The sequence below is a fragment of the Martes martes genome (assembly GCF_963455335.1).
Source record: "Martes martes genome assembly, chromosome: 4".
Lineage (NCBI taxonomy): Eukaryota > Metazoa > Chordata > Mammalia > Carnivora > Mustelidae > Martes > Martes martes.
Genome location: NC_137891.1, coordinates 94,162,045 through 94,187,652, shown reverse-complemented (window position 1 = coordinate 94,187,652; position 25,608 = coordinate 94,162,045). Strand labels below are relative to the sequence as shown.

General features: G+C 48.6%; 1 protein-coding gene across 1 annotated transcript in view; it reads right to left on the bottom strand.

Annotated features, from left to right (window-relative positions):
• Positions 1-5,466: 5,466 nt before the first annotated feature.
• The window catches only part of NGF (nerve growth factor), a 51,539-nt gene continuing 31,397 nt past the window's right edge, over positions 5,467-25,608 (bottom strand). The window contains exons 2-3 of the mRNA XM_080800756.1: positions 12,813-12,936; positions 5,467-6,365 (exon numbers count right to left, since the gene is read on the bottom strand). Of these exons, the coding sequence (XP_080656882.1) occupies positions 5,628-6,353 (726 nt within the window). The 5' untranslated portion in view covers positions 6,354-6,365; positions 12,813-12,936 and the 3' untranslated portion in view covers positions 5,467-5,627. The remainder of the gene's footprint in view (positions 6,366-12,812; positions 12,937-25,608) is intronic.

Sequence of the window (25,608 nt, the reverse complement as noted above, 5' to 3'; positions counted from 1 at the left end):
TGTCAGCCCTGGTGGCTAGCGGGCCTCCAGTCTGAGTCCATCCCAGAAGCCAGGGGCTGGTGGTGCCCACTCGGAGGGCCAATCTTTTTCTGACTTATTTTGGGCGTTAAGGAACACTGGCCGATAAGGGTGGAGGAAGTTGCATCTTCAAGAAGTTATTTGACCAGTTTGTTAGCATTTGGGCTGAGTACGAAGATTTTATGGCTGACATACAGGCACCTTGTGTTCGTCCGCAGGATTTCACACTGTTCTTCCTTGGGTTTTCCCAGGGTCTGTCTCTGCAGGAGAAGCTAGTTCCTTTGCCAGGCTGTAGCTTAGAATGAGGAAGCTCTCCTCTCTCTCCTGCCCAGGGCTGGGCAACCTCTTAGGTGGGCTTTACATGGCTTGTTAATCTGGGAGAAGTCCCAGAGCAAATAGGACTTTTTGCATTTCATTCAACTTCTTTTTCCAAACATAGTTTTTGAAATTGTCTCCTTCAGGAAGTCTTCCCTGATTTACTCTTTGCACTGACTACTTCTTATCACTGTAGCTGTCATTTGGAATGTTTATCTGCACTGATTTGTATGTCCCTCTGTGTTCTTTTCTTAAAGGTTTTTATTTATTTACGAGAGAGAGAGAGATCAAGAGCAGGGGGGAAGAGTAGAGGGTGAAGCAGACTCCCCACCTAGCAGGGAGCCCAACGTGGGACCCGATCCCAGGATTCTGGGTTCATGACCTAAACCAGAGGCAGACGCTCAACAGACTGTGTTTTTAAGTCAGTGTGTGGATGCATGTGGGTGTAGGAGGTACATTTCCTGGCTGCTTCTTAGTTCGCGGGGGCTCTGTGTGTGTGTGTGTGTGTGTGTGTGTGTGTATTTGTGTGTTGTGTCTCTATGTGGACTTATATACATATACATATATATACGTGCATATTTACATATGTTTTATATACAATAATCTACAATGTGCCAAGCACTGGACTGAGTGCCTTACTACTCAACAAGATAGGTTCTATTATTATCATCCACATTTTCCATATAAGAAAACTGAAGTGCAGAGAAATAAGGTAATTTGTCTGATACCACTCAGCCAAGCTGGCAGTGAGGCCAGGATTTGACCGTGGCAGTCTGAATACGCTTGTCACCATGACATCATCCTCAGAAACCCTCTCAGACGACTCTCCTACAGTAGCCTCAGGAAGGACTTTGTCTTTAACCTGTTAACCCGTTTATTGTGGACACAGAGTAGGCACAGACAGGGCGGGGGGTGGCTGGGGGACGGAGAAGAAGATGGGAGTTAAATTCCGACTTACCTGCCCTAAGGCACTGATTGAGCATCTGTCACACGCAACATCGGGCCGGATGCCAAGGGGAACACAGATGGAATGCATCCTGGATTTTAAGGAGCAGCCCCGGGTTGGAGGGATTCTCCTTCCGGCTTCTGCTGCAGGAATTGAATCTTGGCCCTGACCATCCCGAACCACCTCCACAAACCCAGGTGAATGCTGGCAAGGTCACGGCTTTTTGTTGTTGTTGTTGCAGACCCAAGTGAATTGGAGCGAAACAGATCCCACGTGCTTGACACGTGGAAATGCTCAGAGCCAATGGTTTATAAACTTGCCAAAGGCTGGAGGAGTAAACACATCCATGGAGGCTGGAGGCGTCGTCTGGCAGTGATGCATGCAAACAGAGAGACTGGACTTCCGGCGCTCGCCTTAAGGTGGCCTTGGTTTTAGAAGTGGGGGGGCTTGCTCAGAACTTCGCCACATGCACGAGCCTGCGCATGGCAAGCTCTTAGTGACTGCTAACAGTCACTATCATTACTGCCTGTCACGGAATGAACCTCTGAGGCATCCACGAAGCTGTCTGTTCACGAGCCTCCTTGCCTTGCTGAAAGCCGTTCCACCCCGTCCTAACATCCTTTTAGGGTTTCGCGGCCAACTCGGCTTTTCAAAAACTAACATTTATTACGTGCTTCTGAAGCGCCAGGTGCTTATGTATATTTATACGTTGTCTCCTAGAATCACCTCGAGGCCCTCTGAGAAGACTGCTGCTATTTTCTCCATTTCACAGATGAGGAAATGGAAACCCAGAGAAGTGAAGCAACTTGCCTGAGGTCACACAGTCTAAGTAGAAGTACCTGGCTTGTCTGACCCCAGAGCCCACACCCTTGCTCTTGACCTTCTGGGCCTGACTATGCCATACCCACATTCATATTCCATGACGCCCACTGATCAGAAGGTTTCCTTTACTGGATTGATACCTCGGCCCATAAACCAATGGTTCCCAATTACCAGCACAGTGGTTACTGCCCTACAATCAGCACAGGAATTGTTCCGTTGAGGTTAAGTTTCTCTGCCTTACACTTGCATAGGATGGGGCTGTTTACTTTCAGATATGTGGTTTGCCTTCACGGTAACAACTCTGGGAGACAGGAATGATTATTTTCATCTCACGGCTGCAGGATCTGAGGCCAAAGAGGGGCTGTGGCTTGCCGAGGCTCACAGATAGGAATGGGGGAGCAGGGGCTAGAATGTAGCTCTGCTGACACTGAGCTCCTTGTCTGTGGCATCACACCCTGCTGTTTCCTCATTACCAGGGGCCTGGGGGCGCTCACTCTTCAGTTCAGGCCCGTGGAAGAAAGCCTGAAGTCACTGCCGAGTTGGGCCCCTGTGATCTTCATAGCCCACATTTGCACTCATTTCTGTACCCCCATTCCTAATGTCCCTTTTTGTCTAAGGAGCAGAGAACACGTGGTCCATGAGGGGCTGCGCCTGTGTCCTCTGTCCTCCAGGTCTGGGGTGGACTCTTCTCCCAGAATGCAGATTAGACAGAAGAGAAAGTGGTGAGACTTTGAAGAAGAATATTCCCATACCTCATGGGGATGAAACTAGCTGTTTCGTTGGCTGCTGAAAACCCGTCTCTCTGTGGTAGGTGTTTTGCTAATGGTGGAAGCATATCTAGGGGCCGCTAGTGCCCTGGCTGGAGGACAGGAGGTCAGAGGGACAGACTGGGGATATAAACCTGAGTTAGGCACCGTACTGCTCTCATGTCCCAGAACCAGGAGTTTTGCTTTGCTAGGAGGGCTGGGCTGTGACCGGCTGAGGACGAGCCCGGGGCTCACTCTAGTTTTCTTTGGCATGCTAGAGGGAGGCCTTCCGGCCAAGGAAGCTGCAGAGGGGAGGGTATCAGCTCCACTCTCCGGGCTTTGGGGGAACTGGGCAGGAAATCTCGCATGGCGAACAAAGGAAGGGCCAGTGGGATCCTCAGCAGCCTCCCCTCTGTGGGACATAATGGGTGGTTGTGAGCTATCGTTTCAACGGGTTCGAGTGTCTGGCGCCCCGATGACCTGGGCCCGCCTCTCAGAGGCAGCTGGGGTGGATCTGGGAGCCAGAGCTCCCCTGGGTGTGGGCGCAGAGTCCAAGCTGCACAACCACCGGGTTTGGGGTTGTTTTTGGACCACTCCGACTCTCCTGGGCCAAACTGATACCCGGTGCAGGGTGTGAAAACACTGCCTCCCCCACGGTGACTCAGGAGCTGGACCGTGAGCTTTGATGCCTTTGGGGAAGGCCTTGGCATTGGTGGGGTGAAGGGACCTCCTCATACCTGAGCCTCGGCCTCCGTCCTTCCTCAGAGGCTTGGAGGCTGCCTTCCCTCAGGCAGGCCAGGAGAGTCCGGAATATACATTGTCGGCATCCCAGTGGCCTACAGTGCTGGGACAAGCTCCCCAGACTCTTCATGCTGGTGTAGCCGCTCATAAATGGAGTTTTGGGGCTGGGAGCTGGCGAAATGCGTCCCTCACTGCCTGCCCTCGCCACGGCCAGGACCCTGCAGGCCTGCCAGCCCGAGGAGGAAGGCCCTCCAGGAACGGTCTGCAGGCAGAGCCAGGAGGGCCGAAGCCTCGGGCCCTGGAGTCCAAGGGAAAAGCCACAGACACAGGCCAGTGGGAGGGCTCCCTCTCCCCAGCCTTTATCTCACCAAGTATCTCGGCACGCAATGTTCTGGTTGATGTTTCTTGAGCATAAATCTTTATTCCAATTGCAGTAGCTTTGATAGGAAAAATAGGGTGAATTTCATCATGCTTTCACCCTAATCAAATGCCTCTCTTGCCAGAGCTCTCTACATTTCTAATTTGGCCCTATTTGGATTGGGTTGGGGGCAGGAGGGACAGACGGTGTTACAGAGGAATGGATATGACCTTTTTTTTTAAATCAGAGGGACCATTTGGGTCTAAAAACTGGAGTAGGCCTTTCACCCTGGCCAGGAAGGGATGGCTAGGAAAGCAGGAATTCCATTTCAGTGTAAGTGTTCCTCTGGGGGGGGCGGGGGGGAAATGCGCCTTCAGGGAAAAAATAAGGAAGGTACAGGGGAAGGTGGCAGCTGGAGGATGGGTGGAGCCCTGCTCCAGGCTGTCGCCTGGAGTCACTCTGTCACCCCTACCCCCGGCCAAGACCTCTTGAAGTAATTAGTGTTGATGAGCATAACCCCCCCCAAAACACAATTGCTCAGGGTGCTGGAGTTTTTGGAGGCCCAGGATACTGATGCTGGTCAACACAACACACTTTTCTCCTCTTCCTGCCCTGTGGCCCCGTCCTCACCAGCCTCTCCTCTCCCCTCTCCTGTTCACTGTCCCCTGTCAGGGAGCAGCAGGAAGTCTTTGTTCCCTTCTGGCTTGGCCCACCTTTCCTCTGCACCTCCCTGAGTTTTGTGTGGGTTCTCACTGTGTTTACCTCTTTTCCCCTCTACCACCATCTACTCTCCCGGTTTCCTGACCCCTCCCCACCTTCAGTCACTTACAGAAGTCACCCAATTAGTTCTTTCTGGGAAGTTCTTGACCCCGCGATCATGGGCCAACACTGGGGCCATTGGAAGCTGCTGTGGGGCCGTCAGTGGGTGGCAAGAGTGCCGGAGGCCCTCGTGTGTTCTCGGGTAATGATCTCTTTCTGCAGGAAGCCTCTGGAGGATAAGTGGAGGACCCGCCATTCGTCCTAAGGCAATCTTAACATGAAATCAGATCTACCATGGCAGCTCTCATGAGATTATTTCATTACCATTCTTCCAGACAGCATTTCAGCCAAAAGCAGATCTCCCCCGCAAAACAGGCCAGCCTCATAGGTCTTTGGTGCAAGTCTCTTCCTACTGTAAGGCGAGTCCCTCCAGGACTCTGAGGCGGTGGACCTGCTTCTGCCGAGGCTCCCCAAACCTCCCCGAGGCTCACGCACTGGGGCAGTGGGCCAGGTAATCCAAGGATTAGGTAGCTTTGGCTCTGGAATGCTGAGCAGAGTTGCAATCCAGCAGACGTCCCTTTCTAATTATGTCCGGCTTAGGGGAATCTGTGAACCCAGTCAGCTTTCTCCTGAAGTTTGCAGAGCTGGCTGGGGTGGGAGGAGGATGACAGCCGGGGGTGCCAGGGGTAATTCACCCCACAATGTCCCCAGACTTGCAGAGGGTCACACTTGGGGAAAATGACTGGAGTGCCGGCACATGGGATGCTTCCAAAAATTTAATAAATAATGATTTTTTAAAACTGTATAAACTATAAATTACCATGCAGTCCTTATAATTTAAAATAATTTACAGGTTGAGGTAGGGAGGGGCCCAGGAGGGTGTGGAGGGGGAGCTCGGGGAGGGTGGGGGCCGTCCTGCAGGTCAGGCTCTTCTCCCAGCCTTCCTGCTGAGCACGCACACGCAGGCCGTGTCGATCCGGATAAACCGCCAGGCAGCCTGCTTGCCATCCATGGTCAGCGCCTTGACGAAGGTGTGGGTCGTGGTACAATACGAGTTCCAGTGCTTGGAGTCGATACCCCTGCACCCGCTGTCCACGGGCGTGGGGTCCCGGCACTTGGTCTCAAAAAAGTACTGTTTGAACACACTGTTGTTAATGTTCACCTCCCCCAAGACCATCACCTCCTTGCCCTTGATGTCCGTGGCGGTGGTCTTGTCCCCCACCCACACGCTGACGCTGTCGCACACCGAGAACTCGCCCCGGTGGAAGACAGGGTGGGACGACGACCGCTTGCTCCTGCGAGTCCTGTTGGCCAAGGCGGCTCCGCCGGCCTCCAAGTCCAGATCCTGAGTATCTGCGGCCACAGGTGGGGGGTGTGTGCTGAACAGCACGCGGGGTGAGCGCAGTCGCCGCTTTTTAAAGAGTTTGGGGTCCACAGTGATGTTGCGAGTCTGCCCGGCCACCCTCGCAGCTATTGCCCCCGCCGGGGCGCTGCGGGCTCGGCGGAGGGCTGTGTCAAGGGAATGCTGAAGCTTAGTCCAGTGGGCTTGGGGGATGGCGTGTCCTGCTGGGACATGGCTCTCGGGGTGGGCTTCTGCCTGGGTGCCGATCAAAAGAGCTGTGATCAGAATGTAGAACAACATGGACATTACGCTGTGCACCTGGAAGGAGACAGAAACGGGGATTAGTCCATGGGGCACGGAGTTCTGTACAAAGGCAGTTTCTGGGTCTTGACCTCCTGAGAGGATCCCAAAGAGCTGTCTCACCTGGGAGTCCAAGGGCAAGGTGACTCTGGAATTTACCGTTCAAACCAAGAGACTTCTGAGGGTGAAAGGGGCTGCTGGCCACAATGACAGAGGACGACAGGTGTAAACAGGGCTGGCTCAGGTGACCGGGAGTTATGGTCACGCCATTGAAGGACTGGGCTTTTTCAGGAAGGGACAGAGCCCCCAAATTCCACCCTGTGGCACCGTGTGAACTTGGCAGCACCATGTACAGGGTCCTCTGAGTGCTGTATCTGCCAGCTGGAGGTGTCCATGTGTGAATGACACATGTCCTTAGCACTGTGTTGAGCCCAATGACTTGACTCCCCTGGGAAGGCAGTGGGAAGGGTTTCCCAGGACTTGTCTTGAAGCCCCAGCCCTGAATCCACCCTCTTCAGACAGCAGCACTGGTCAGCTCTGAGATCTGGTGATGGGGAGCCCTTGTTGCAAATCCATGAAACATCATGTCTGGCAAAAAAGTACAGAGCTCTGGGACCAGCATTGCCCACCTAGTCAGCCACCAGCCAGCACGTAGAAATACCGACCCTGATATAGCTCCTTGTCGTGTGACATTTTAAAACTTTTCAAGTGCATTCATTTCTAATTTCTTATCAGTCTTGACTTAGGATTTATCATCTTTCTTTCATATACAAGGAAAGTGATCCACAGAAAATTAACCAACAGGCCTAAAGTCATCAGCACAAATAGGAACAGAATCCAAAGCTGACCCCTTCTGAAATCAGTCTACCCTTCCTTCCCCCCTACTTTGTCTTTCATCCTTTTTCTTTCAAAAATATTTTATTCATTTGAGGGGGAGAGAGAGAGAGATCAAGAGTGAGCGCACGAGTAGGGGGAGGGACAGAGAGCCTGACTTGGGACTCGATCTCATGACTTCAGGATCATGACCTGAGCAGAGGGCAGACGCCCAACTGACTGAGCCAGATGCCCTTGTCTTTCATTCTTAAACATGCCTTTTCCTTTTATTATTTACTCCTATGTGAGTATACAGCAAATGGCAGAAATCCATCTGTCCCCAAGAGGCAGCGCAAGCAAGCCCAGACAGGGCTCTGCACTGTACCAGATTGGCCACCTGTGACCACCCTCCAGGGCAGCTAACTGTGGAGGTCCCACTCATACCTGTGGATGGATATCAAATGTCACCTCCTCTGTGAAGCGTCTCTAAATCTTGGTAGGGTTAGTGGCATCCCCTAGAGATGGTGCCCAAACTTCCTATTCATCCCTTCCCCTTTCCCATCCCCGCCCCCACAGGCCATTCTGCATTGGATTTGGAGTTAGAAAACCTTGTTCAGATTCCCATCTTGGCTACTTGCAAGCAGAGGGAAGTCACTTAATCTTTCTGAGCCTTAGTTTCCTCATTGGTAAAAAGCAGGCAATAACAACTATTTCACAGGGACGCTGCTGGGATTGAAAGGTGCGCACACATCTCCTTACTTCTGAGTCATTCCAGTGTCCTGTGGCCAAGGACTTCGTCTTCTTCAGTCACATTGCTGCTTGTTTGCTCTCTGAGCTTACTCCTGTAAGATTTCAGCCTGTCTCCACACTGGCTGCAAGGTCCTGGGGCACAGAGCCGTGTCTCATCCACCTGCCCTAGTCACTCCTTCCTCGGTGAGCCCCTCTCCTGTCTTCCATGGCGGCTTGCCCATACCCTATCGCCTTTCCTAGTGCCATGGATAATCACGTACGTGTCTGTCTCCCGAGAGCGCTTTAGAAGTTGTGCCATTTAGAGTTAAATATTTCTGGAGCCATGTGCAGTGCTGGCACATAGTAGGTCCTCAAAAACTATAAAGCGAACGAATGAAGGAGTGAACGGGGACGGCCCGAGAAGCTCACTGCCTGCCTTCTTTTCACTGTGGTAGGTGTCTTCTCTTGGATTTTGTGGCTATGGCTGCAGGGTGCATTTCTAATCTGTTTCAAAGTGATGCATTCTTCTCTTCAGTACTGTGCTTCCCCTTTCCATCCCACTGGAAATAGGCAGCTCTTTGGTGAAATACCAAGAATAAAACCACCAAATTCTTTTCTCTTGGGTTACTTTGAAAAAACACTGGTGTTTACTCCAGTTCTCCAGCCGGCTGTGCATATCTGGGCTTTTGCCCACTGCTGGTTCTGCTGGCTAATGGTGTGGCACATAAACTGTCCAGCCAACTGCTACAGAACCGAGTATTCAGTTGGCTGGCAGCTAAGTCAAGCCCCTTGGTTTGCTCCTTTTCCTTCTTCTCAATACATGGTATCTCTCATCAGATAGAAGAAGGGAGAAGAAATGAAACCGAAAATTCATCCATTTATATCCGAATTAGTAACGCTTAGAATTTGGATGGGGAAATGGAAAAAGAAAACCACGAAACTTTAGGGTTTTGATGGTAATAAGGGACGTACTGCTCCCTATTTCCCATGACCAGGGGTTCCCACCTCCTCCTCCAGTCTCCCCCTTGGTAAGCTCATCCTCTTCTAAGGAGGCGGCTGAGACTTCTTTGGGATTGATGTCCGGACTGGGATCTCTAGCCCCACTGCTCTTTCAAAAGCCAATTCTGAACCTCCAGGGACTCTCCCCGGATACTGACATTTTAAACACAAGGCATCCCAAGCAAAATCTTCACATTCCTACTCCTCATCAGGACGATCAGTCCTGCCTTCCCTCTCAACAGCAGCAGCCCTGTTCTGGACCACTTGATGGTTTATGGCGTAGTTCCCCAGCAGCTGTCTCTTGTGAACATCTCCCCACACTCCCCTCCTAAATGTGTTTCTCCAACCTTTTCCTTCATTCTGGCCCTGGAACCACCATCCCTTTGTCCACCAGCTCCAAACCTCAGCTCAACCCTGGCCTCTACTCCTTCCTCCTGGCCCTCCCCCCAGCCCTTTGCATTCTTTTCCGGGAGCACCTCTTGAAATTGTACTTTCCATTCTCACCTCCTGATCTTGGTTCAGGTCACAGAGCCATCTCCCAACTGATGTCCTGGACCCTCATCTCTCTTCTTTCAGTGCCTACTGTCCCTAGCCACCCCATTGAACCTCTTGAAGCCCCGCTCTGATCACCTGGCCCTGCCCAGAGGGTCCAGTGGTGAGCAGCTGTCCTCTCAGTTCAGCATCTTCTTGGCCAGGAATGCTCCCCCTCGCCCTCCCTGTGCCTTTTCTGCTCCCCTCCTCTGTTGGTTGGATCACCTTTTAGCACCCAACTCAAATACCACCTCCACTGGGCGGGGGGAGGGGAGGGCCTTTTTCTATTTCCACAGAGACAAACTCTCTCCCTTCTCCACCTCTGTAAAGTATTTCCTTAGTGCTGCCTTAGGGCCGTTGTGTTCTCATCTCCTCCCACCTCCAGGCAAACTCCTGGAGGCAGAAAAGCACCCTGCCCCTCTTCGTTGTGTCCAGGTGACCTAGTGTTCACTGGTGACTCTGGCTCTAAGAGTCAGGGAAGGTGTGGACCCGCCCCTTGCTCCTGTGCTCCTTCACTTCTCCACGCGACCACGGATTCTTGAGGAATCTTCCAGCTCGGACATGCTTCAAGTTTCAGCAGCCATACAGCTTACTGCTCTGCCCAGCACTCTGCAGGTCCTACTGAATTCTTAATGTCGACGGTGACTTCCAGTTCACTGTCACGATAACACATGGTAGTGGACAGCATTTTATCACAGGGGAGGGTTGCATTAGGCACAGACTGCTTCATTAAGATTTTTGAAAATGTTGGAAATGTTCTCTCGTTAAAGTTTTTAATTGACTCACCCCTAATAGCATGCCCCATAATCTTTTTTAAAACTTTAGTTTTTATGTTTAGAATATACTTCTTGGCATTGTTTTTTTTTTTTCAAGTGAGAATATTGCCATGTCTGACATTTTCTCATAAGGCAGAGACAATATCAAATATTTTTATCTATTCATTTTCATTAAGCTTTTTATTTTCGTTCTAGTAAAGTTAACAGTGTTATAGGAGTTTCAGGTGTATAACACAGTGATTCAACAACTCTAATCATTACTCAAGGCTCATCATGATAAATGTCCTCTTTAATCCCCTTCAGCTATTTCTTTTTAAATTAAATAAGTGTTTCTTTTAAAAAAATCATCAGTGGAGAACTAAAGAAAAGAAAAAAAAAACCGAGTGTGATTTCTAGTCCAGTGATAGGATGAACAAAGCGCAGTTTACAAAAGAACATTCTCTCCTTGGTTGACGTAAAACCACGGAGTGACTTGTCTTTCTTTTTAAGAACAACCCTCGAAGCCTTTCTCCTGATGACACGACAGGCGGTCCTCATTGAGGCTTCAAGAAGCAGAGCCCTATAAGCTGAATGATCAGCTGGGGATGATGTCGTTAGGGGCTCACATGGGGGAATGTGTTTTGTGTCACGACTGAATGTTCTGTATTTGTCCTGCTCCTAGCCTGAATGGAGGACATATGATTAAGAGAGTGTGTATGTGTATGCATGTGTATGTGTGTTGGGGGTGCCTTTTATTCAGGGCTCCCCAACTTTTGTGCTCTCTCAGACCAGGGGTACATTCTGTGGGTTTCCATGGTTCCTATGCTCCAGTGATGACAGAAATTTCCTGCACCTGGTGAGTGATCTTCACACAGACTCAGGCTGCACGTGGGGAGGTGATGAAGCTGCTGGACGCAGCTGAGCAGGTGGCCCACATCCTTGCATCTCGGAGGGCTGACAGCACCTGGGGACCAAACCCACGGTGGTTCACTGTCCAGGGAGTATGAGGATTCCTGCCTCAGAGGGGTGGTGCCTAGAGCTGGTAGTGATTCTGGGCCAGAGACTGGGTCAGTGAACTGAGATCATTAGTGCTAGTGAGGCCAAGTGCCTATGGCTGAGGAAAGCCAGCCTCCCCTTCCATCCCACTCGCCATGTTATGAGAGTGGGTCAAGGGTCCTTTTCCACGTACACTTGGCCTTGCTCTCATGTAAACATGCTGCTGTCTTCAGTGTAAAGATGGGGACACCCCCAGTTGTCAGCGCCTGCGTGGAATGTGAGAGGCCTTCTGCCGCTCCTCAGCTCCCCAGGGAGGTCCCCCTGAGGCCTCAGCAGAGAACAGCATTGCCAGGATAGAACCCAGTGAGCGCCTCTGCTGGCCTCTCCCCGGGGAGGAAGCTTGGACTGGAAGGGACATTGGAGATGATCAAGTCCAGAGGTTCAGGGCATCAGAATTACTTGGAAAGTCTGCCAAACTGCAGATTGCTGGGCCCCACTCCCAGAGTTTCTGACCGAGTAGGCCTAGGGTGGGGCCTGAGACTCGACGCTTCTCACAGGCTCCCAGGTGACACTGACGCCGCTGGGCCGAGGACTGTGTTTTGAGAACCAGCAATCTAGTCCAATCCTTGAACTTGACAGAGGGGACACATGGGTGTTGGGGAGTCTGAGTGACCTAGGGTTCTGCAGCTAGTGAGTGGCAGGCTCCACGTACGGGAGTTTCCCATCGCTCAGCCTCAGTACCTTCCAGAGGAGAGAGCCCCGAGGCCACACATGCACTGGAACCCATGGCTACACTGAGTTGGTCACCAACATCAAAATGAGAATTCCATTCAACAGGCTGTAAGTTTTACCTTCCTCGTGCCACAAATCTAGACACTGGGGAACACCTGGATATTCGATTATTTTCCTATTTGGTTGATCAGGTTTCTAAGCATCAGGTAGATTTTGTCCAAAAGCACTTAGAGTGCCCATGATAGAAATATGCAGCCAGACGGCACTAGCGGGTACAGGCACCTGCGCTTTTCTGGGAACAGGATCTACTGGCCTGAAGTCTTAAGCACACGTTTAAAATGAATGAGGGGAGATCATAATTATCATCATTATCCTTTATTGCATAAGTACCTCATTAACCTTTGCAACAAACCTGGGAGGAGGACTTATGATCCCTGTTGTACAGAGGAGGAAACAGACAGGTAGTAAGAGGAAGTACCCGGAAGTGGGCGCACACTCAGCCACAGTGGAACTCAGCACTGGCCTCTGTCCCCTGATCTGGAGCTTCCCCCACCTTCTACTCCATGGCCAAGGGCGTGAAAGTGATCAAGGATACTTCATCTCACAAGGCTGCCTACTCAGACAGACCAGGCGCTGGGTGGAGGGTCTGACCACTACTCTCTGTCTCTTCGAGGCCCTGGGTTCTGTTACTACAGAGGTGGACAGCTCAGACTCTTAACCTGTCCCTGGAGGTATGGGACCAGCTGAGAGCATGAAGGCCACATGTGCTGGATCACTAGGCCCATCCCAGAGCCCAGCTGATTAACAGTTAGATGTGACTCCCCTTCTTCAGCCCGGGGCTCATATCCAGCTGTCTCAAATGCTCCAGAGCCAGCAGCCTCGGTGAGGCAGGAGCCCCTCAAGTGCTTACCTTGGTGGGGCCAGGACAGAAAGCTGCTCCCTTGGAAAAGCCGTTATTGGGCCCGGACGCTGAGCTGAGCTTGGGTCCAGCATGCCATCCAGCCCCCTGGACTGCACGACCACGGGCCAGGACTCTGTGGGATGAGAGAGCTGGCATTAGATGGGCGCTTTACCATATTCTCTAGCAGGTGGATAGCTGTACCCTAGGCAGGAGGGTACAATAGGGTACACGTCCTAGACAGGGACGTGCCAATAGGACAAACCCCATTCCCTGAGTTTTGGGTCTTTACTGGCATCAGCACCCGGGAAGGACCTAGAGTCTAGCTACTGAAATTGCCAGGGGCTGACCTTGCACAGACCTACGGTGGCCCCTGCCTCCCATTCTTGTGCCAAAGTGCTTGGTTTCTGCCTGGATGCAGCCCATGGGTCCCAGTGAGAAGCTTCATGTCCCGCCCCAGCGCCCTGCTCCAGCAGACCCTGACTCAGCACCAAACCAGAAATTATTCTGTACATTACACACATGCAGATGTAGAAGACCCAACTTGGGATGGCCTAACTTAAGATAAATTATATGGAAGAAAAAGTCCTGACAATTGAGACCAAGTTGGTACTCTCATAAAGATTCAAATGAGTAACGGTGGCAAATACTATAACCTGACCACTGGATAGAGAACAGAACACTCTTACGGAATTGGATTGTGACTCTCAGAGAATCATGCCAAAAGTCAAATTTTATCAATCAGAAGATATATAGATGATACAATGAGAAAAAAAAATACTATTCGAGTTTAGGTTGTAGTTCCTAGAAGCAATGGAAGTTTTCTGTTCTCCTCTCACTTCTATAAACCTTGTATATATGTAAGTGTTTCCTTCATTCATTCAGCAATATTTCCTGAGCACCTGCTATTTGTTAAGCACTGATCTGGGTGCTGGGGACCCAGCAGTGAATAAGACAGACAGGGTCTCATCTCTTATGGAGCTTACAGTCTTACATAAATAAAAAACATATCTTCTGATTCTTTACATGTCATGAAAGAAATACACAAGGTATGATGAACAGACTGTAGGGTGTAGCGAGGGGATCCTGTAGACAGGTGAAGAGTTCTTGGAGGAAGTGGTCTTCAGGTTGAGATCTGAAGAATGAAAAGGAATGAGGGAGAGAGCTTAGGCAGAAGGAACAGTAAGTGCAAAGGCCCTCAGGTAGATACAAGTCAAAATTGCTGAACATGTGGAGAAATGAATGGGGAGGTAAAAGGAACTAGGTCTGCAAAGACATAGCTGGAATGATGGTTTTATCCTAAGGGGAAGGGTAAGGGAGTGGAGGGTTTTAAGCTGGAGAACGACAACATTTTTAGTGAACGAGTGAATGAATTATGTCTATTGTAGCACTTATGAAGGATTGAGTCCCCACCCCCCAAAAAAGTTCTAGAATGACATCTGTATCTTTCCTGTTTATAATATCTCTCCAATTCCAAAAACCCCTTTCCACATCACGTTTTTTCAAGTATGGACCCCCACCACTTTTCTCCCTTCAACTCCCTCTCATCTTGTACTACAGAAGCAAATGTCAATGAAGCCACCAAGTTCCTAATCACATACAGGAGATAGAGGACAGAGAGGTAGAAAGAGCATCTGGAGTGGTTTTTCTGCTGTTAGAAATCATGATATTAAGGACTGGGATATTTCCATCCCTCTTCCTTACCCACTCTACTCAAAATACCCTGTTTGCCTCAGAAGCACCAGAAAAACCTTCCCATAGTCAATTGGGATTCAAGTCTAGAGATGGAAATTTACCTAAACACCCTTTAAAAATGTTAAGACTCTGTGGCAAAGTACACCATCATGCTCTCTTGGGGTTGGGTTTAGCACTGGAGGAGGATGGCATGTCCCCGGGGTAATAGGTGGGCTCCTGGGAAAGAGAGTCTGGATCCAGTCCACAAATTCTTCATCTGGGTATTTGGCCAAGACTGACTGACCATTTGACTGGAACCCACAGTTAAGCATCTCCGAGCTTCCTCTTCCAGAAGACAAGGAACTACTATGATGATAGCTAAATTCTCCTCCCCTGACCATCTGTGATTCTATAATGTCAATTCATCTTTGCTGGCCTGTATCCCTACTGGATTCTAAGTAATGCTTTCTCCCACCCAAACACGCGAATTATTTTTTTTCATTAATTTTGTTTTTGTTTTTGTTTTTTTTTATTAACATATAATGTATTATTAGCCCCAGAGGTACAGGTCTGTGAATTGCCAGGTTTACACACTTCACAGCACTCACCATAGCACATACCCTCCCCAATGTCCATAACCCAACCACCCTCTCCCTTCCCCCCTCCCCCCAGCAACCCTCAGTTTGTTTTGTGAGATTAAGAGTCTCTTATTTTTTTTTCATTAATTAAACAGTAAAACTTGCAGGCCCTATGCCAGCCACTATGTTAGGTGCTAAGGACACAAAGAAAAATATAACATAATATTTAACTTCCAAGAGCAAATAACCTAGAGGTGAGGAAAGGCAAACACATGAACACACCTCCAAAGCACAGTGTGATAAGTATGATGTATATTTGACATGATATGGAAACCTAATTGAAGGAGGAACTAGTTTCATCTAGCCAGATGAACCAGAGACATAGGTTCATGGGGGGTGTAACATCTGAGCAGGGTTCTTAAGGATGAATAGAAGTTCATCAGGGAAGAAAGGAAGGAAAGGCATCACAGATCCCCCAGAGTTCAAGAACTGGCTACAGGTTCAACACGGCTTGGGGAAAGGAACAGTGATGGGTTTTGTACCCATACTATTTATAGTAGCAGGTGCTTATGAGCTTGGAGAGCTCACTGCAGTGGCCTGTCCACGGACTATTACTTCCTGTGTGACATAAAAGGTGACCACTTTCTCTCTATGGAATAGTCAGGCAAGTAAGAGTGACTTTCTCTGGAAATATTCTGGGTATTCCATTACAAGCCAGGATGGCCTCCAGTTTAGATGATAAGAAGGAGAGCGAAGGTTGATCTCAATTAAAAAATCCCACAACATCCAGGCAGATCTGTCCCCCCCCCCCCCCCGCCGGGAGACCCATCACAAAAAGATCCCTCACCCTATTGATGCCACCTAGGCCAAGCCACCTTGGTGCACCAGGGTCACCTGCCAAGCTAGATGGCTGAGTGCTATATTTGAGACCCTGTCTAGCATCTTATGCCTTTGGCCTTCTCCTGTCCAGTGTAGGTATAGTTTGCTGTTGGAGAGAACAATACCCTGTCCAGAATACTGAACACTAAATGATTTTCATAGATGCTGCTGTTATTGTGTTTAGTCTTATGCTAGTGAAGGTTAGAGTTCTAAAATTAAATCTGATTTAAATATTACCAATTTCTAATGCAAAGATACGAGGGACAAGCAACCCTAAGGCTTATCTATTTTAAAACTTTGTTCTCATGAGGCAATCACTTAATCAGATGGTTCTCACCCTTTCACACGTGCATGAAAATAAAGCCAAGTTCATTGCAGACCCACATTCCATTCCTTCTTCCAGGGCGTGACGGAATACTCTTTAAAGTCTGGTGTACCTCTTGCAGACCAGGACAACTCTAGCCTGTCCAGGGTCTCATGTTTAAGGCAGTGATTCTCAAAGTGTGGGCCGTAGTAGTATCAGCAGTACCTTAGGACTTACTAGAAATGCAAATGCTCAGGCTGCACCACAGACCTAGCAATGCTGAGTGAGACCCTGTCTAGTGTGTTTTAACAGCCCCTTGGGTGATTCTGCGCACACCTAAGCTCGAGAATCACTGCTTTTGCGGGTCTACTCTGGCTCTCCTCTGTCTACAGTCTCCCCATGGGGTGAGGGATCCGGGACCAAGAGAGAGGGTCAACCCAGAGTCAGTCTACTACCGTGGATGGCTTAATTGATTGGAACTTCCCATATTATAGTCCATCTTGTCTAGACCATGACCCCAGAACCCCAGAACAACCAGCCTCAAGTCAGCTAGAATTAGAGGTTCTTCTGGGGCCTTCTGAGATTAAGCCCACTTGAGTATCTCTCTGTTGTTTCCTGCCTCAGCGTCCCCTTCACTTTCTTAAGGTCTCAATGAGACCTTTTGGTCAATTTCAGCTAAGAAGTTTAGACAATGGCCAATAGTTGAAAATTCAACTTAATATACAGTTTGAGGAAACGAAGCCTCTGGAGAGTTATCAGGGAGTAACGGGCATCAGCTAACAACCTGCTGACTGTCGGTGAGCATCCTGCAAAGTCCTCCAAGCTTGAACTTTGTGGAAGATCTCATCTAACCTCCTCGCTTCCTCTTTCCACTGCTCTCCTCCCCCGGTGGCTCACCACCCTGGCTGACCACTGGAATCACGCAAGGAGCTTTCCAAACCCCTGACACCCGTCCCATCTCCAGAGGTTCTAGCTTAACCGTTCCAGAGCGCTGCCTGGGGGTCAGTATTTTGTAAAGATTCCTGAGCAGTTCCCAGGGAAAGAGCCAAGGCCGAGAACCACTGCTATACAGGATGAACAGGACACTCGACATCAGCTTTGATGACCTAGCAATTAAGAGAAATCATCAAGAAATTAATATATCTCAGAAAATGTGAAGTGCAGACATGGTCACATTTAGGCAACAAGAATCCAGCTTCCAGACTCTCCACCCTCTGCCTGGCCAACCATCTAGATATAATTGATGTTTGTGAATTGGAAGGTTTTCTTTTTACTCCTTGCACGCCACTTAAAATGTTGTTTGGTGGCTGGAGCTATGGTAGCTTATATTAAGCCCAAGGATTATTTGCTGGCAAAGATTTGGGGATGCTTGACCAAAAAGACCTCTTGGACCATTCCTCGCACGTGCTCAGACGCGATGCTTAGTTCCAAGAGCAGCTTAAGCCACATCAAAGATGCCAGAACATCTGGCGCGAACTGCAGCCTCCTTTCTCCTCGCTTCCACCTGCCAGAGCTCTGTGCTGGGAAAACTCACTGGGGATGTCTGGCATTAAGAGCATATAGTTGAGGGTGTAACAGTAATCATAGTTGGTGCTCTCGCTGTGGCCATCCCCCCCTTTATTCTCTCCTTTCTCTGGTAGTTCTTACTCTGAGCCTGTAGGCAAAAAAGAAATTTGAAGTCTTTCGTGTTAAGTCTGTTTTCCTAATTTTTAGCCTAATCAGAAATTTTCTGGTATGGAACATGACCGTGAGGTTTGCTGACTAGGAGCTCTTTTTTGGGGGGTGGGGTGGGAAGGGCATTCAATTTTGGCCACTTAGAGATGATTTGATGTGTTTTAACTATTTAGTGGTTTTGGCAAGTCCAATAGGAAAATAGCACATCTGGCACCAAGGACTTAGGAAGACATTAAGGTTCAGCAAAACTGCTATTCTTTTTGACTGAAAGTTCAATGCTAACAATTCTAGAGTGCCCTGCCATGTTTCTCTAAAAGATAAATGGTCCTCTGGTTCTTTGGGAGACTCTGAGGTAAATTACAAAACCTTGGCATTTCTCCAGAGAGTCGGGCAGCTTAAGGGGGAAACCACCGAGACTGGCTGACCTCAAGCTTCAGAATCAAGGAGCAGTTGCTACGGGTGTGCATGGCCTGTTGGTGTGTGTGGCTGGCCACAATCTGCATGGTATTTACCTGATTGGAGTCATGAGCTGTGCAAGGCCAACACCGCAGGGAGGTTTTCAAAGCGTGGGCAATTAGAACATTGATGTGGCGGTGGGAGATAAGACATGCAAGCACACAGCAGCCTTCCACTACAGAGCTGAGGGCAGCGCACTTTTGCAAGAACATACAGCTAAATAACAGTCCTCGTACTATAGCCCGTCGGCTTAGTAATACTAACGCTATATCTATAATCTCCATTTCCGTGCCAAAACCAATCCAATCGCTTTTCAAACTTCTCTGCAACCCTAAGAAAACATCTCCTTGGTTCCAACTGGCTGATCCTTAAACCACAAGAAAAAGATCCATTTCTTTCAGCCCTCCTTTTGGCCTTTCCCTGCCTGCCATTCCCATACTTGGGGCTAAGAGCAGACAGAAGTATTGGGGGAAAAGGGCTCTCGGGTTGGTTGGAGTTAAAGGTAGTTTTCGATAACACCAGCACCTAGCGAGGTTTCTAACGCACAGCAGACCTCGGGTGACCACCTGGGAAGGAAAGCATGAATGCAAACAAAACCTCGCCGGTGAATGCTAACCCGGATCCAAGTTCTTCCTTCTACTTGCTTTATAGGATTAAATGTCCTCAGCTCCTCTTGAGCTAGCCTTTTCCTCTCAGTGTGTGGTATGTTTTCCAAGCACTAGGTCAAGCAACGTTACAGCACATAAGTCTATAATGCAATTCAGATGTAACTTCAGAAATAAAGACAAGCTAATGATCTACAGTTCTGAGACAGACCAAGAAAAATCCTGGCCTTGCAGACACAGTGTTCTAGGGCTTTTAAAGGCAGGCAGGCCATTGTTCAATTGGTGAGGGATAAGGTATGAGCTGTAGGACTTGAATGTAAGAATCCCGGTAAAATGCCACCCTCACTGGTCCATGAGACACCCACACCTGTCCGTGAGACATCCATACTTGTTTGTGAGGCACGCTTGTCCACGAGACACACTCGTCCATGAGACACATGTGCCTGTGAGACACACGTGCCTGTGAGACACATTCACCCATCCATGAGGTGCCCATGCCTGCCCAGGAGATACACTCACTCGTCTGTGAGACATACTCCCTTGTCCTTGGGAAACCCACACTTGTCCACGAGTCAGGGCCATTTCTGTTTGAGCAGTTGGACTCCCATCTCTGCAAACACTGCCGCACCTCGACCTCCCTGCATCCATGAACACCTGGATCACACCAGCCAGCATGAAACACATCACAAGGGGAAACTGAGTCCCAAAGATGAGTCAGACACTTTCCTATACCGCACCACTCTGGAGTGACAGCTGCCACCGTGTCTCCAGCTCCCTCACTCTTCCGCACTGACATTTCCTGGCTTGTCTGCTGACTTCACACCCAGAAAATCTGACTCAAGGCACGAAAGAGATAACTCAGCCCTGTTTTGCCCAGGCATGCAGCACAGGCAAATCCTAGGGAACCTGAGGCTAAGATAAGAGCTGGAAACAAAGAATTTACTTCCATGTGTGTGTTTGTCAGGGGGCTTTATGCTGTTCTAGCTACTTCTGTGTATGGCTTTAACTATTCCAGTCCCGAGCGGGTTCCTATCGCACGGTAACATATCTCCTTGATGGGGGATGCTGAAACATCACTGGGGTGGTTAACTATAATGAGGCTGTTTGACGTGCATTTTTTCAGCTTATTTGAAGGAGTTTCATCTAGCTCTTTCATTACCTTAGGAAAAAGGTCAGAAGAGATGAAAACCTGCTGTCCCTTCAAAAGTCCCTTGATTCTCATGTAATTATATTTCAGAACATTCCCAGTCCAGTGTTTCTTCTTTTAGGTGTTTTTTGCCCATGACATCATGAACAAAAGGAAAAGTCTGCCCTGCTGCAATTTAGTCCAGAGCTAACAAGAGACTCACAGCGCGCATCCATCTCTGGGGACCCAGAGCACTGTGGGTAATTAGAAATTCCACAGATGAGGGCAGACAGTTTCACCCACTCGACTACCACACACGCTCACACACACATGTGCCTGCGTGCATACACACACACCAGCCATGCATCCTGCTATTTCTAAAAGTAAATTTGGATGTTTAAGATCCAAAGAACTATAAACTAATTTAGAATCTCAGTTGTGATTTTACATAATGACAGACTGCAAGAGCTGTAAAGAAAGGGCCACCAGTGATTCTACAGTCCAGATCCTTCCCTTGGCCCGGGGTTGGGTGCATTTCAGTCCTACCCCTTATCCGCGGTGTGACTTTTAGCAAGTGCTTTAACCTCTCTGTGACTTGGTGTCGTCCCTCCAAATAATAATCCTATCTTCCACGTGGAGTTATTGAGAGGATTAAACAGAAGGAGCATTTTGCCCAGAGCCCGGCACCTAGTTCGTCCTACAGAAAGATCAGGCACTTTAATGACTATCATTAAAGACATCCAGCCAGAACTAGGCAGTGAGTTATCAGCAGGCTGGGCGCGGAAGTGAAAGCAATGCCTTGCGTCCATCTCACGTCCCTGTCGGGCCATCTCCCGCAGGATGGATCCTGCTGTTTGCCCCAGTCTTGGTTGGAAGGGCCGGCCACGCGCATGCTCAGTGGCCCCGTCTGAGCAAGCGTAAAACGCTCCGTCTGCAGCTACAAGATGATTATCTGCAATCATTTCTCAACAAAACTGCTGAGTAACGAACTGAAACATTTGTTTTTGGAATGATCCATTTTCTCCAGCCACGTGGCAGTCAGAGGGAGGAAGCCGCTCTGGCCCTGAGTACAGTTTGGGGAGCACAGTGCTCTTGGGCCATCAGGAAAACGGGCCAGGCCCCATAGACCTGATAGCATCTTTGCTTAGGGTCATCGCTGCTTCACTGGGAGGGTGAATCACAAGGAGACTACAAAACGGAGGTATCCTCGTGGTTCAGTTGATGCTCAGGTTTCCAAGAGGCTGGGGACAAACGGTGGCATCTGCTTGAGTGTTGACTTCTTAAGGTCTTCGGTGTTTTTCGAACCACAAGTTGTCCCAGAGTAGGCACTTAGGGAATGTTTATTGAACAGAACTGAAAACTCTTCCCACAGCTGCACCAGCTTATTCAAAGTAAATCATTATTTCCTAATATATTGGGAAAGAGCAAGTGGTCCCAATTTATATTCCTGGATCACTGGGTCAGCCCCCCTTTCATTTTGGTGAAGCTTCGTTGAAGAAGGAGAATGTCCCATTGGTGGGCTGACAGGTGCACTGCTGAGGAACTAAGAGTCTTAGCTCTCCTAGGACCCTCATCCCGCCTCCACCACCAGCGCTAAAAAGTATATATCCAGGTATTGAGTCAACTCCTTCTTTCCAGCTTGCTCATGTCTCTTGTCCAGAATTTATTTGGGGAAAGCTATGCTTCAACCCAGCCACTGGTTCTATTGTGCAATCCAGTGGGATGGCAATCACCTCATTGTTTAGTTACAACCCAGGAAAAGATGAAAAAAAGAGAAAAAAACCAAAGCACACACATACAGACCGAGGGTGGAGGCTGTGTGATGATAATGAAAACCATTTGTTAGTACTTCACTCTTTTCTCTGTGAATCCCCTGGGTTCCAGGCGCCAGGCCTCTGTCTGTGCACGGAGCTGCACCTCTCAGGCCTTCCAGGGACTCATCCGCCATCATGGCGGACGTCTAGTCTAGTCTAGTCTAGAGTGTCGGCTTTTGTCCTCAGGAAAGAGGACACTTGACTGTCCTGGCTCCTTCTGGGCCCCAGCCACCAGGCCTGGCTCCGGCTCTCACCTCTGTCCCAGGGCGCCTCCCTAGCCTGTGGAATTATGCATTAACCTCGGCTGTTTTTAAACTCTGCCTGAGCCAGACTGTGGTCTGCTCTGTGCAAGAAGGGCTCTCCTCTGTGCCTACACTCTGTCCACGTGCAGTCCCGGCTCTCGATTTAACTGCTTCAACTTTTCCTTCTCTCCACAGAATCTCCATATTCCCAAAATACAGATTTGAACTATTTTGTAGCATAAAAAAGAAAATAAATAAAAATGTAAAACTAAAACAAATTTTAAAATTTCAACAAACACCCCCCCCCCGCCCCCGCAAAGTCACAACCAGGAGAATAGTGTGTATCTATCTGCCTCAGCATGTCTGTTTTGCTTGCGCCATCCCAGGTAGAGGAATCATCTTGAAAGGTACAGGGAGTTACAGGCTTGGACCTGTGCACTTGGGCCCATTAAGTCCTAGTGCCTCACTGCCCACCACTCTGCCCACTTCTCAAACCCATCACAGCATCTGTCCCAGTCATGTCTCTCGTTCAGACCCATGGAGCACGGCAGCGTTCTCTCCAACCCACTCCACCACCATGACTACTGCCTCCTCCATCACCATGACCACCACCACCCATCACGAAAGGCTTAAAGAACTTTCTGGAGTCAGGAAGTCTGGCCAATGTTCCTTCCCCAAGACCTCCTCTTAGGCTGTCAACAGAATCAGCAGAACCAGAAGAGAGGCATGCCTGGGGGTCATCTGTTCTCTCCAGAGTAGTTAAATGAATTGTTCAGGTCCATAGAACTTCCGATGGAGCGGTGAATAGAGCTGGGTCTAGAAATTAGTATTCCTGCTTTCCTGTCTGTTCCATTATATGTTTCCCAGTACCTATTCTGGAAGCTGCTTCCCCCCTGCCCCTTCTTTCTCCTGAGATTTTGTTGTCTTGTTGTTGCTTTTATCTTTGTACAGCCAATAATGTAGATGACAACATTATTCAGTTTTGACCTTGATAAAATCACCTCAAAAGAGGAATATCCATGATGGTCCCAAGGACATTCTAGACATGCACACACAAATTCACAAAGGTAAATAAGGAATTATGTACCTTGGTTCTCCAAAATGAGGCAGGTTCTTCCATTTGCCTAATGCATTGTAGTAAGGATAAGTGTACAGTTTTTGCCAACATCTTTGAGGGTTTCTGTTTCCTCACATCCGAAGACAAGTGTACTTTGTATTTAGGCCCCTGCAGGGACAGAAAGCTCTCCCTGACCCCTCCTGTCAATCTCTGGAAGGAGGTACTCCTCTGACTAGTCCCATTCCATAGTAGTGATTGGCTCCCACTGGTAAGAGAGGAGTTCCCTCAGAGTCCAAGGATGGCTCTCTCACCACCTTCTGTGCCAGCAGGAGAAGGGACCTGCCAGTTGTCCCAGGAGGAGGCTTGGCCAACTCCCTGGCATGCTTCTTCCTCAGCCACAACGGTGAGTACACCAACACTGGAAATTTGAGTCTGGGCTTGGGTTGGGGAGGGAAAAAGGCAGGAGTGGCATAGAAGTACCCCGAGATTCCCCTTAGGCCTCTCCCTTAGGCTGTCTGAGAGGCATTCATAAAGACAGAATTACCTCTATGCTTGGTGTAAGATTAAATGTAATGTAACATTAAAATACGTATTAAAATATGTTAAGTACTTCAGGGGAACCTGGGTGGCTCAGTGGGTTAAAGCCTCTTCTTTCGGCTCAGGTCATGATCCCAGGGTCCTGGGATCGAGTCCCGCATCGGGCTCTCTGCTCAAAAGGGAGCCTGCTTCCTCCTCTCTCCGCCTGCCTCTCTGCCTACTTGTGATCTCTGCCTGTCAAATAAATAAATAAAATCTTTAAAAAAAAAAAATAAAATAAAATATGTTAAGTACTTCATATAAACTATGGGTTGGAAGTGAATACACCTACCATCACTAATAATATGGAACATTCATGGTGTCTTATGTGCCAGACACGCTACTGAGGGCTTTCCATATATTATCTTTTAAAATACTTGTTAGAAATCTCTGAGCTGAATATTATCCCCATTTTACAGATAAGGTAACTTCAGCTCAGCATGAGGTGGACAAGTGCAAGGTGACACGGCTTAGTGGGTGGTGTGACACCCAAGAACCCGGGGCCTCTTGCTCTGTGGTACCCTCCTCCACACCTGCTCTAGATTGCTCACAAACCTGACCATTCAAAGGAGCGAGAGCTTCGTCCTCTGGGTTTTGCACTGAGTGTCTATTTCTGCTTCTGTGCTATGGGTGATGGATAGGTGGAGGTAGCCATTCCATTACTTCTCACATACTTTTTATTCCCAAATTTACCCACCTGCTTTTAAAAATCTAACGCTGACATCTATAATTTTCTATTTATAAAAACCCAGACTTCTCCACTTGTCTGTCAGAAGACTCTCATTGTTCACAACCCCTAGGGAACCCATAAACCATTCTTCCCTCTTCGCTGACATACTCTAACCACCAAGAAATGGACTCTGGAAAGACCAACTCTTCCGACAGAAATGTCGGCACAGCGGCTCCAACTCTTGGTTTTGGCTCAGGTCAGGATCTCAGGATCGTGAGACTGCATCCCCCATCGGGCTCTTTGCTGAGCACGGTGTCTGCTCCAGATTCTCTCTCCCTCTCTCCCTCTACCCCTACCCCACCCCTGCCAAAATAAGATAAATCTTTAAAAGAAAAATGGAGGCACAGAAGATGGATGCTTAGAATGTACAGTTGTTTCTTCCTGAGTAATTTATAGACATTGGAATGTAGCTATTCCACTTACTTTCACACATTTTCTGGATATGATTTTACTCTTAATTGTGAGACCATGAACAATAGCCACAGGCAAGACAGGAACTCCTCTCTCTGGGCTGGGATATGATTCTCTGCTGGTTGGCTTTTTGGGTGTGAAGACCAAGCCAGAGGCTGATGGGGCCAAGTGGAGTCTGTTAATATTTCCATTCATGGACATGCAATAGAAAACCATCTCATACATTTACAGGAAAACATCGAATATAATATCATTGTTGAGCTTAATCAGAACCAGAGTAAAATTCCAGTCACTAAGAATAGAAACTTACCCTAATGATTTCATTTTTAGTCCAAAATATACAGTGTTTTCTCTGCCTGCTCTGTTTGTCACTTTCTAAAACAAGAAATTACCAAGCTATGACTTTGGTTTGAGGGATGGGTAGAAAGCAATAAACACTGAACAGAAATGCAAAGAGATCGAATATCAAGGGTCCTTGGTGCAAGAGCGTTCCAAAGTGGATTCAGCCTGTGAATTGTTGACTTTATTTCCCAGAACTGTGTGAATTACTCAATCAGGGTCCAACTGTCCAGGCTTCAAGCTCTCAGCAGTGACTATTTATACAACAGAAGTCAATCAAAAGGCAAAGAAAAAAGGAGTTGAGTTACCAACAGTGTTTTTTGTTTTTTTATTTTTTTTCCTT